At 40.5% G+C, this 12,235-nt stretch overlaps 1 protein-coding gene across 8 annotated transcripts in view; it reads right to left on the bottom strand.

Moving 5' to 3' along the window:
- atxn2 (ataxin 2) overlaps positions 1 to 11,334 on the bottom strand; it is a 31,308-nt gene extending 19,974 nt beyond the window's left edge. For 4 of the 8 annotated variants that reach the window (XM_049578001.1, XM_049578002.1, XM_049578004.1 and 1 more), the window contains exons 1-9: positions 10,807 to 11,334; positions 9,285 to 9,315; positions 8,846 to 8,905; positions 8,378 to 8,449; positions 6,732 to 6,882; positions 5,059 to 5,073; positions 2,143 to 2,267; positions 1,867 to 1,958; positions 1,074 to 1,262 (exon numbers count right to left, since the gene is read on the bottom strand). In XM_049578001.1, coding sequence (XP_049433958.1) covers positions 1,074 to 1,262; positions 1,867 to 1,958; positions 2,143 to 2,267; positions 5,059 to 5,073; positions 6,732 to 6,882; positions 8,378 to 8,449; positions 8,846 to 8,905; positions 9,285 to 9,315; positions 10,807 to 10,916 — 845 coding nt within the window. In that variant the 5' untranslated portion in view covers positions 10,917 to 11,334. The remainder of the gene's footprint in view (positions 1 to 1,073; positions 1,263 to 1,866; positions 1,959 to 2,142; positions 2,268 to 5,058; positions 5,074 to 6,731; positions 6,883 to 8,377; positions 8,450 to 8,845; positions 8,906 to 9,284; positions 9,316 to 10,806) is intronic. The other 4 variants (XM_049578003.1, XM_049578008.1, XM_049578007.1 and 1 more) reach the window with 3 other exon arrangements.
- Between the last annotated feature and the right edge of the window lie 901 nt (positions 11,335 to 12,235).

The raw sequence follows: 12,235 nt of genomic DNA, 5'->3' as shown, positions 1-12,235 counted from the left end.
ACACACACACACACACACACACACACACACACACACACACACACACAATGCCAGCAGATGGTTCAGTTAAATATATCCAAGACAATAGTCAAGATAATAAAGGGGAGGAATTAATTCTACACTCTATTACATTCAACTAAGTGCTTCTCATCAGCCAAAATGAGCATGTTTTCTTTAATTACCAAGGAAGTATTTGTTCTGGGAACATCTGCTGTCTACTTAGTGAATTTGCTGGAACTACGTTGTCTCCCTTTAAGGCCCAAATATGGTTCTCAAGTCTGAGCCTTTCTACTGCAGAATCATGCTGTCCTCAAGCATTATGTACATACAGTGGAAGTGCTTGTGCTTTCATCCTTGATATTTCATGGTGAGAGCTCAAAGTCCTTCAATGATCATTCTGATTTGTGGTGCATGACATGCTAGAAGAAATATAGTATAGCCCATGCTGGTTCATAGGTCCCACTCTCTGTAAAGCCTCTGTAAAATATCAGGCACTGGAAATCAAGTGCATATACACGTGTGTAGGATGCATCTTCTTGCAGGTCTTCCCTAATAAACACAGTACCTGTGGAGAAATCAGCAATCCCTGATAATAAATCATCCCTGATGATATTCACAGTCAGTTTTACTGCATGAACATGTTGCGACTTGTTTAAAATAAATAAAAGGAATATTTTATTGAATCATTTAAAACAATAAAACACGAATGACGCATGCTCTAGACCTACAGGCAACACAGTTTGCAAAAATTAACAATAAAACCGCTGATTTAAAGCTCCATGACTTTACAGTATGCACATTTAATAATAATAATGACAAGTATTACCAAAGTGCTATTATGAGACTGTAAATGTTGCAGTGTTTTGTTATGCTGCTTCATTTTTAAAGGAGCTGGCATTGCAGCACACATTAAGAGCCAATTACCAACAATGAGAAGAAATGAAATATGATAAGCACATGGTGGTTGTGAACACATTTGGCAATTACGTAATTACAAGGACTGCGCTGACACACACTCAGCAGCACAGGAAGTGTGTTTTGGCCCTAGGTTTGTATGTGTGTCCCGGTCTCACCTGCTAAGTGTGTGAGTCTCCCTTTCCCCTCGCACCACAGCAGTATATTTCTCCTCCTCAGAGCGTTCATCATTCTCGAGGGCCACGCGGGCCTTGTATGTGGCACTGGCCTCAATCTCCTCTGCAAGCTGTGCAGCACGCGCCTCCCTCTTGAGGAACTCTTCTGAGTTGTCCCGCTCCAGGGGGACCCTGGGAAACAAGCGCAGGTCAGACAAGGGCAGCGAGGTGATGGAATGACTAAAAAAGGCTTGAAATCAAGTTCTGACTTTTGTCATATGAGGTCACACTGATGCTGCCTTCGAATGGGGTCGTGTTTATTGTCTTCACCATATGAACACCCCCCTCTTGTTGTATTCACGACCTTATAAGTGGAAATATTCTGAGAGTTCTGAGTTCACAAGTTGTGACGTGCTTGCTGACATTTTCAGAAATGGTGGCGGTCATGGAAGTTCATTTTTGGTGGATGGTAAGTTAATAGCATGCTAAATCGTTAGCTTCAGTGGCTTCCAGATGCCAACAGTAGCCTCCACGTTGCCATTGCCTAGCAACGGTCTTCTCATAACTTCAAACCACTCAAACATCAAGAATGTCGTGTACACAACTTTCCATGATGTACCCACAAGCTCACTTACATTTGAAGGCAACAGCAAACAAGATTAACAGTATAGGTTTAATGACATGTATGTAACCTCTATGTAGGTAAATACAAGAAAACTGAACATATTCTGACAAAATAATACTGTTAACAATGTGATGTGTACAGGATGAGACACATGAACATAGAGAAGCTTACGTATATGTGGACAAGCTGCTGTCGTATGTAGACAAGACTCCATACTTCTCCTCGTTATACTTGAACATGTCATTGGGGTCCCACCCGTTTGACTGATCCAAAAAAAAAAAGAGAGAGAAGGCTTATTAACATGTTATCAACGCTGCGGATCAGATGACACAACCTCTGTGTACTTCATCTGTCAAAATATACAAGTTAACATATAGAGGCCTGTATAGATTCTTTACTGTGTTCACAAGTGAAGTATCAATGTGTCTGTTATGTTTGTTTTCTTACCACATCTGTATCCAGAGACTCAAGGCTGTCAGAGTTGTGGGTCTCTCCTCCATCCCAGGGCTCTAGATCTTTCTCTTTGTGCTCGCCATTGATCTTACCGCTCACTGCTGCATCTGTGAAGTTGTCTGCAGCACACACAAAGAATACATATTTATGTACAGCAAAGACAGACAGACACACACACACACACACACACACCCACACACACTCAGAAGCTCATGATGGTATATAGTCACATGGCTGCACTCTCACTGTTTATGCAGGGTAGCGCTCATGCCTCAAGAGCTTCTGCCACAAGCTCTTACAGCAAAGGTCTACATGGAGGTAGTGGTGGTTCACCAGGCACACCCACTCACAACCAGACATGGATCCAACTGGATTGGGAAAAAATCCTTTCAAAAAAGAATTTGAGCTATTTCTTGAGCTGGCCTCGGTAAAGCTAACAAGGATAAAATGTTCTGACGGCGGGAGCAAGAATATGTAAACAGCCTTGTAAAGAAAGGCAAGAACCTAGTCCCCAATTACTGTCTTAAAATGCATAAAATATACCAACTAAATCAAGAAGGTAGGTGATAAAATATTTTCAGCTGACAAACTTTCATGCAAAATTAAATTCAGGTATCACAGAAAGCCCTTCTCCATGCACATGTGCTGGCTTGGCTCAACTCAGTTTGACTCAGCACATTAGCCCAGCAGCAGGTATTTGCGTCTCCATACAACAGGGCTAACCGCTTGAAGGTGTGTCTCTTGCTGATGACTTACTTGTGAACCAACAAAACATTTCTTTCTTGTACTGCTGTCTGACTCTATTAATTTTCTCACAGCCAGAGGCCCATCTTCTCCAGCTTGCTTGCAATGTCTCAGAAGCATTGTGTCGTTAAAGCGTACCGTGACAACAATCAGAACAGAATATTTGCAGTGAGTATAATCCATATGAAATCATATACATTTTCTAGGCACTTGAAGATCTAGTCAATGCTAAAGCATATGTCATGCAAGAAAGCCAGTTAAAATAAATGGAATGGTCAAAGTTGTCATATGGACATTTAAGGTGTGTTGACTGATTCACAACATCAACTCATGCATTGAGTACCATGCAAGAAAAGATTCCACCTAAAAAGTTGTTGGTCGCTGGTGGTAGCCTCTGTGGTCCAGTAAATTAATTATTCTATCCTAGTCTATAGTGTATCACCGTCAATAAACTGTATATATGATGAATGCATCGCTCCTCTGATGGTTTCTTTATTCACATTATTTGCATTTTCTCTAACTTGAGATGACAAAGACTATCTCCTGTCACGGCAACACGCTTAGAGGTGGTCAAGCATGCTTTGGTCCAACTCTAGAGATAGTCCATCTCTGGCGTGTCTTGGCACGTTTAAACTGGTCATGGAAACGTAAATCGATGCAGCGTAGGTTGACTCCGCTTAGTCAAAAGTGCCAACGGAAAAGCCCTTAGAGTGTCAACAAAGCCTGTCTTTTTCCCCACTTAATATATTACGCATCACTATGGCAACACCTTGAAAGACAACATTCAAATGCATGAAAGTCTACTTGGGGATGATGATACTTTCAGGACCATTTACTATGATTAAGTAAACTTACAATAAAACCAGGGACAGGCATGCTCAAAGAAAACCCCCAATTATATTTGAAAGGAAGTCTGATCTCATGTCAGCCCAAGTCTGCGCTCACATTCTCAGAACTGGCACCAATGGACTGCGTGCATTAAGCATATCAGCCACCTGGAGTTACATAACTCAGCCATCCCAACTCATCTCACAATATGAAGAGCATTTAAGCATTTCTGGCACAGAGCAAGTTCAGAGACACTAGATTGGCACCATGCAGACAGTTGGGCTAACAGGCCTGAATTATATTAGTAGAGGTGGTTGGTATGCGGCTCTATGCATTCTGTCCATCAAGGGAATCGTACAGAAAATAAGGAACATTTACAAACCAAATGTGGGCGTAGTGAGGGATAAGCAAACATGCATTTAGATTGCAGTCAATTATATGACCTCAAAGCACTTCAGGGCCAAACCAAATTAAACATCCTGACATAATTCCATTTTTAATACAATGCTCACAAAAAGCAAATTAGGGTGCTAGTGCTCGACATGAGTTTTCAATCTGTTGCTTTCAATGGAATCATAGTCGTAATGCTTGTAATTTCCCCTTCTCCATCTAGCTCTGATTTGGACTGAGCTCTGGTGCAGTAAGGTTTGAAATCAAGTGCAGCAGCAGAACCCCATGTGGCAAATAACACAATGCTCTGAAAGATAAGTTAAGACAAAAATAATAACCATATCCTTTCTCTTATAATAGTGAGTCATTGCTGCCAGGGTGCCATTAGTGGCTCGCTACATACAGGCTCCAATTGTGCTTGAGCTGTTAAAATAATTAGCTAAAACTGTATATCAAATTTTCAAGCATAGCTTTAAATGACAGCTGAAAACTAAAACTGTTGTTCAAACTAATAAAGGGAGTATTAATGTTAGTTTAAAACAACTAAAACAAGTGGTATAAGTTCACTACAGTTAAAACTATTAACTATATATCTCTCACACATGCTAAGATTCTTCATGAGTAAGCATAAAGCCATTATGTCCACAACCACGACCAGGCAGCATCTGCTGATATCTAAAGTAAAAGCTTAACTAAGGAAGTGTATGATAGAGCAAGTGGCAACTCTTCCACCGAAAGCAACATCCAGTCAAGAGATAACACCTGAGTCAGACATTTGAGTCTCATTCTTTGGTTATGTGAAAGCAATGACCCCCAAATGTTATCATCAAATTGGATTTAAAAAAGAAGCAACAGGTGGCAACAGATCAGACCCAAGCCTCGGAGATTTACAAATTTGTTTGAGTGCATACAGAGATGGTGCGAGAGGAGAAAACAGTCATATATTACCTGTGTCAGAGGAGACTAGATCAGTGGAGAGGAGAGACAGACAGATGACAGAGAGTCAGAAGATGGACCGACAGATAGAATGACTCAGTGGTGATCACACGAACAGTTGAGTAATTTTTTTAACAACTTTAGAGTAGTTTTCATAGATTTAATCAAGCCGTGTCTAGCAGACTCGCCATATCCCCTTATTTCTGCTATCAAACGTACAGTGTGTAGGATTTTGGCAGAAATGGAATATAATGAGTTTGTTTTCCTTAGTGTGTAATCACCTGAAAATAAGGATCATTGTGTTTTCATTACCTTAGAATGAGCTGTTTATATCTACATAGGGGGCGGGTGCTTGTCCACAGACTCCACCATGTTGCATCGCCATGTTTCTACAGCAGCCCAGAAAGGACAATCCAAACACTGGCTCTAGATAGGGCCATTTAAATTTTCACATCAGCTACCGTAGTTAGCAGCCCCTTCGCAACGAGCAGCATCAGAAAACCACTGTTTTTGTTGAACATTAAACTGCTTTATTCAGTGTTTTACCAGTTTAAATCACCTGGTCAATTTGTTTTGGAGAGACAGAGACCTCTTTAGATAATTTGGCTCCCAGTAAAAACCTCATGAACATCTGGATATTAGCTTATAAGAGAAAAAAGGTGAGTACTCATTAGCAGGTGCTGGGCTAGCGGCCTGTCTATGAGTTGAACAGCATCAGAGAAACACTGACTTCTAACATTAAACTTCTCTATATAGTGTTTATACCAGTTTAAATCACCGGGACCATTTGTTTTGGAGAGTACAATACCTCTGCGGATAATCCGGCTCCCGATAAAAGCTTCTTAACCGCAAACACTGAAGGAATTCTAACCAGGAGAAATTTCAGCTAGTTGCAATCTGCAATCCTAACTGCAAGATGCCACTAAATCCTACACACTGTTCCTTTGAGTTGAAGCAAAACACATATACTTCCTAAACAAAAACGACAATTCTGACCAATAAACTATCTCTGTAAAATTACTGAAGTCAACTGTCTGATTTAGTAACATGAGATCACAGACATTAGCAATGGTGCTTCAGATGTTTTCCTTTTCTGCAAAACATTGTTAAATTCCAAGTCAATCCACAACTGTTCAATTTAAACAGTATAAAATTGTATTTTACAATTGGCCCCACTGCAGCACCATCTCTGTGAAGCATGTGATAATGAGACCCTCACACTTCTTCACCTGTTCATTTTCAGAAAATAAAACCCTCCCACACAGTCCATTATCGTTCAAAGAAGAATTCTATCGGTCAAGATTAATTAGATGAAGACTCATTCAGCCTTTATTGAGTGTCCTTGCTGCGCCAGGGCAACCTTCGAACCGATCAATAGATCACATTAGTCTTCAGTGGCTGGCCACTCATGGCAGACACTCGAGATTTCGTTCGTGGCAAAGGCTCTATGACATCGAGGCAGTGAATACAAACTGAAAATGACCAGTATGTTGTGTGTATGCACAGATGGGATGTCATCTGGCACGTGTTTTTCTTTGTGAATGTGCAACAATTACAACATGACAAACTCACCTATTTACACTGTGTATGCTTCGTGGGTACTGGCATGTACACGACTACTAGGTATAAAAGGACTGCTGTTCATGTGCCTGGATAGTATTTGTCAAAACAAATGCCCTCAGTACCTTTCCTGGCGAAATTCAGATCCACATCTTTGAAGGTCACCACTACGACATCTGAAGCCTTGAAAATGATGCTCTCCACAATATCCTCTTTTCTGGGAGCTATGCTCGGCTCTGGGCTCTTTCTGTGGGCTGCATCCAACACCAGGTCACACTGAGGGAGAAAGTAATGTTAAATTGGATTAATCTAACATAACCCAATCATACACATATATTCAATATTACACTCTTTCTATGCAGAAAGGAGCTGAGAGGATTACATTTCACTGGAATTGTATCTTATATGATTTCATATGACAAATAATTCATTGATTGATTGATGCATTGTTTCATCCCAATCATTCAGCGCAGTTGCTGTACAGACAGAAAATAAATTGGCAACCACTTTAATAATCAATTAATCTTTATAGGAAATGTATTAATCAAAAATGTCAAACATTCTCTGGTACAGCTTCTCGAGGAGGATTTCTTGTTTTTCCTCTATGAGTATCTTTATGTTTAAGACCGCTGATCAGACCAAACATGGAATCTAAAAAATGAAGTGATCACCTTGGGCTCTGGAAAATTGTGGCAGACTACTTTCAGTATTTTTTGACATTTTATACACTAAACATTAAACCAATTAATTTTTAAAAAAAGTGATAAATTAAAGGATAATGAAAATAATCCTAATGAGTACAACCAGAGAAAACAGGACCGAGTTAATTAACTCACTTGGTGTGTTTGATTGGAATGAAAACCTGCAATCTTGGCCCAGCATGGCACATCAACATGCTTGCCTAAGGCTGAACAACAAAAAATCCTTTCCATGTTCTTTGGCTGACAGCATATTTAAACAAAAGTTTGACTGATATCAGTTGATTGAGTTCTGTTCATTTAATGTCATCCATGCCAGATGGAGGAGCTTGTGACCTCTAATTTCCTCAAAACAAGAAGTTATACAACAACTACTATAATATTGTGGTACAAAATTGAAAACACAAGCCCTGCAACCAAACATTGCATTGTTGACTAAGAGACGTTGTACGGAGGGGTGGTGAATTTCAGCACGTCTGACTGTTCAGCTTGCACACACTGTGGTAATAAAAGCCAAATGTGATGCTTTGTTTTGGTCTCAAAACAAAGTGGTGTGTTTGCCTGTGCAAGCACACCAAATTCAATTTATTTTGGAGTATCCCGCCAGCCCTATTCACATTTAAGTCACACAACCTTATAAAAGAGGTGTGCGATTTAAGATACATAAATATCAACCCTGGTGTTTGGTGAAAACAGGTTATAATGTAGGTTACTGGCATCTCATCAGAAGTTAAAACCAAGCTGAGCCTCTGCCAAGTGAACTGGACAGAAACCTCTACCATTGCTCAGGTTAAGCTTTTCATTTGTGCAAAATGAAATTTTCCCCACAGGGGAAAGATTGGAGAATACTTCAGCCTAAAAGGGAAGATGAAGGGCCACATACCTCTCCTCCATAAAAGGAAAGATGGAAAGGGCGATCTTTGCCCAAACCACCTCAAGGGTGAAACTGCTATTGAGTGCTGGCTGGGCATTATCCTCCTTAACCTTAATCATTAGTGCTGTTACTGAAGAAATTACAGATCTAGCTCCATATTAGCACCTATAAAGAACATCCCACTACGTGTGATCCTTACCTCTGGACCGTATGTTTTAAATACTCCTTCATAGACGGCTCCATTTTTCACTTTCAGCTCACACTTGGTCCCCTACAAATAAATAGGCCTATTATTATTCACTGTATGCAACACTCATTCAATTAAGTGCCAATGTCAATTTACACATTCAAAAAACAAGTTCAGAAACCCATCTGCTGTGAAATAGACAAATGATTGATCAATCTCTTCTTTGTTTATGCAACCAGCTGTCTCTACAGATCACACAGGCTTTGTTTATGGCAGCGTAGACATTTTGCAGAAACAGCATGTGGTGAAAGACAGACTGCAGTACATACTGCTGTTACAAATTCATTTACAGTAAGCACGATTCACATGGTGCTTTCAAACAAGTGTTCCTTTGTAACTGAGCTTATTTCCCTATGCAGATACTAGACGTATCTGAAACATCATCTAAAAAAACTTTGGTCAGACACACAGCCAACATACCACAACTGAAGTCAAGACATGGACCATCCTCATATTTGCATATACACCATTGAAAAAGACCTAAAGAAAAAACACAGTTAACATCTGATGTTCCCCATTTGCAAAGTAAAATAGGCTCTCACAGGCACGTTCTATCTATTGGACGATTCATAATGCATAACAATAAGAAGCAGATGTCCGACCACTGGCTTGTGCTTTCTCTGAGGTTCTCTCTGTGCAACTTTTTAACTAAATTGCATCCCTTCCAAAAACATGACAGTATATTCAAATGACTCTGCACAGAGTGAACAAAAAGAAGCATTAATCCAGTGTGTGGGCTTTCATAAAGCAGCTTCCTTTCTGTGATAAATTACTCAGGTATAACAAACTTCTGTGATACATGCTTATGTGGCATTAAGGCTATTTGCCACTGACTTATGAGAGTTAACCAGTTACTTACTGCTGCGGGACCTTTACCACTGTGTCTTCCCCTGAAAGAAAACAAATGGCACTGTTGTCAAACACGCCATCATCACTGGCACTTAAGTTCTTGCTAGTATGCTGAAACAAAGTGTACAGCTAAATGGTATAAATCTCAGATGGTATAAAACTGCTGTTACACATTGAAAGGGGATTCCCAAGAGTCATCAACACAAATTATCCAACTTATTCTAGACTGAAATATGTTGAAAATGCACATTTATAACATATTTGAAGGCAATGGAGATGCTGAAATTTTCCACAGAATTCCTGGATTTTTTTGTTTAGACTGTCCCCTCGCCAAATTCTCAGCAGCCTACATTTTTCTAAGCATGTCCTAAAATGCACCTTGTTCAGCTGCTGGCACATGGCCAGGTATTCACAATTTGATGTAGGCAATGGCCATTCTCCCTACATTATGCCCCTTGTAGTAAACGAGTAACATGCACCTCTGCACGCAGTCAGTACCACACTATCAAAATAGAGCCAATCCAAGTGTCTGAAATAGGCTGGTTTTGTATGCATCAGTCCACCTGGTCCAATCGCATTTTACAATATCTCTGCACGGCCTTAATGGATGAAACCTACGCAATGAATGGGACGTACTGTCCTAGTGACCGGTGAATAGAAGCCTGAGCAAATTATCACCACCAAAATTCACAATACGCATGCAGCTCCTGCACTGACAGTGCGTGTTAGCTTTATCTTAGGGAGGACTCGTGCAGAAATGTCATGCTTCAAGGACACTATTTCACACGAGCAGCTACGGCAACGTCAAGGTTGAAAGCCCGTCGGTCTATAATTCCCCCTTCTCCTCCTCAACCCCGTCTCCACACCCGCCCCTTTCTTCCGTGCGCCCACACGTTTACGATTACAATTTCTTGGCAAACCCGTTGCAGCAATGTTGCGGTAACGTACCAACCTAAAATGACAGTCAGATGAAAACAAACACAGCTGTTTTATCGCAGTCCCCTAGGTTGGAAAAAGTCGGCAGGCTGTCCCGTTAGCTAGCCGCTGTGTTACTGAATGAGGCAAGTGCACTGAATTACAAGCATGGGCTGTCAAACGGCTAATTAACGGTGGCTAAATTGACTCCAAGCTGATAGTAAACTGATACCAGCAACTTGGCGAGCAGCATCATTGCTACACACATGTGGGGAAATGTTCGTCCACGTAAACGTGTCTAAATACATCAGAGATCAGATGCTGTGTTTAATTTACCATGCAAGAAGAGGCAACGTAACGTCGAAGTTGCAACATTACTGGGGCAAGCAGACAGGCCTCGCTAGCTAAACTGCATAACGTTACGCTAGGTGACCAACACGTCGCAAGGCCCACATAACGTTTAGAAACGCATACTAGTTTTGGACCACTTAACGGGAATGTCATCTCTCAAAACTGCCGCTGTTAGAAGCGACTGTGTCCAAGCACTGAAAACTGGCCACTGTAACCACCGCTGCTGTGTTTTTATTTCGCTAAGTTGACGTTTTAATTTCACAGACCTGCCCAGATTCTGTCTTCCCCCGCCGCTTCCTCCGGCACCGGAGGCGGTGGCACCAGCGGTGTTGCCACCGCCGGGCTTGCTGCGATTTCCACCGGCCTTCATTGACATGGTGATCCCATAAAAGACGGCGTGGTAAAACGACCAGCTTTACACCACAATTTCTTGACGATGTGTGATTGTGTGACAGCTCGCTAACGTTAGCAGTCCTACGGTCTGGCTAGCTAGCTAGCACGGTAATGTCAACGTGCCTCTTGAGGAAGATGCTATGCTAGGAAGCTAGCTCGCTAACAGTTGCTATCTAAATTAGCAATCTGTACAATTCCTATTAAAACGGAAAAAAATAATATTTAAAAAAGACAACACGCGCCAATCACTCTTCCAAAATAAACATGGGTGTTACACCTCTTGTCAATTTGTTATGTAATCCTAACAAAAATATTCAATTATCTCAAAATAGGGTTTACAGCTATCTCGGGTTCTTTCCGTTGCTAACAGCGAAAAGACCAAAACAGTCTGAAAGGGGACAAAAAACAGCGGAGGGATATATGAAAGGCGTAACGGCTCATAACATATAACCAAATATCCATTACACTGTGTTCTCTCACAAACATCTGTCTGCTAAAAACACAAATAACATCACATTTAACATAGAGCACTAAAAGAAACATATAGATACGCATTTGTTGTGCGCAGTTACACATACAACATGGCACTATTTTCAGGAAGTCCATGAATCTTCCCTGGCTGTTTTGTGGCATCCACGTGAGCCGGCGAACAAACTACACACACAGACGCACACGCATAGAAACATTGCATTTGCACGCTGCCTGTGTGTGCACATTCATGGTAGCTACACTTACACGCTACAATATGACTGATTGATAAAGATGACACTTTACTTGAGATATGCGCATCTCACTAATAAATGGTCTGACTCCGACGATAGTTGATAGCTGCACATAGGGAAGTGGTTGCGCAGGTAAATTAAAGTAACAGCATGTTAGCTTAATGATATAAATACATATTGATGATTTCATGATCTACACAATATTAAAGGTTGTGCAGCTGGAGGAGAGGTGAAGAATTCATTTTAAATATAATTTAAACACACGCACTGCATGTCAAAATAGGCATCATTTTTCCCAAAACATGAAAAAATTACATGACAGGTTTTTGATGTGATTGCTTTTCACATGTATATATAATTACATTTGGTGTTTTTTCTGCTGTATATCTATATGATACTCTTAGTGTATCTCCATTCTATTTATAAATAGCCTACCTAGAATACCTGCAGTAAATCAATATTAAATTAAAAATACAAAGGGCCTTATCACAATTACAACTAGGGTCTAAACAAAATTAATTATTTTACATGACACATTAATCTTTATCGTCCTTTTTCACATTTCCAGGATCCCGTAAAT

The sequence above is a fragment of the Epinephelus fuscoguttatus genome, linkage group LG6, assembly GCF_011397635.1.
Source record: "Epinephelus fuscoguttatus linkage group LG6, E.fuscoguttatus.final_Chr_v1".
In the NCBI taxonomy this organism is placed as follows: Eukaryota; Metazoa; Chordata; class Actinopteri; order Perciformes; family Serranidae; genus Epinephelus; species Epinephelus fuscoguttatus.
Note: the sequence above shows the minus strand (reverse complement) of the source record. Positions and strands in the feature narration are given on the sequence as shown.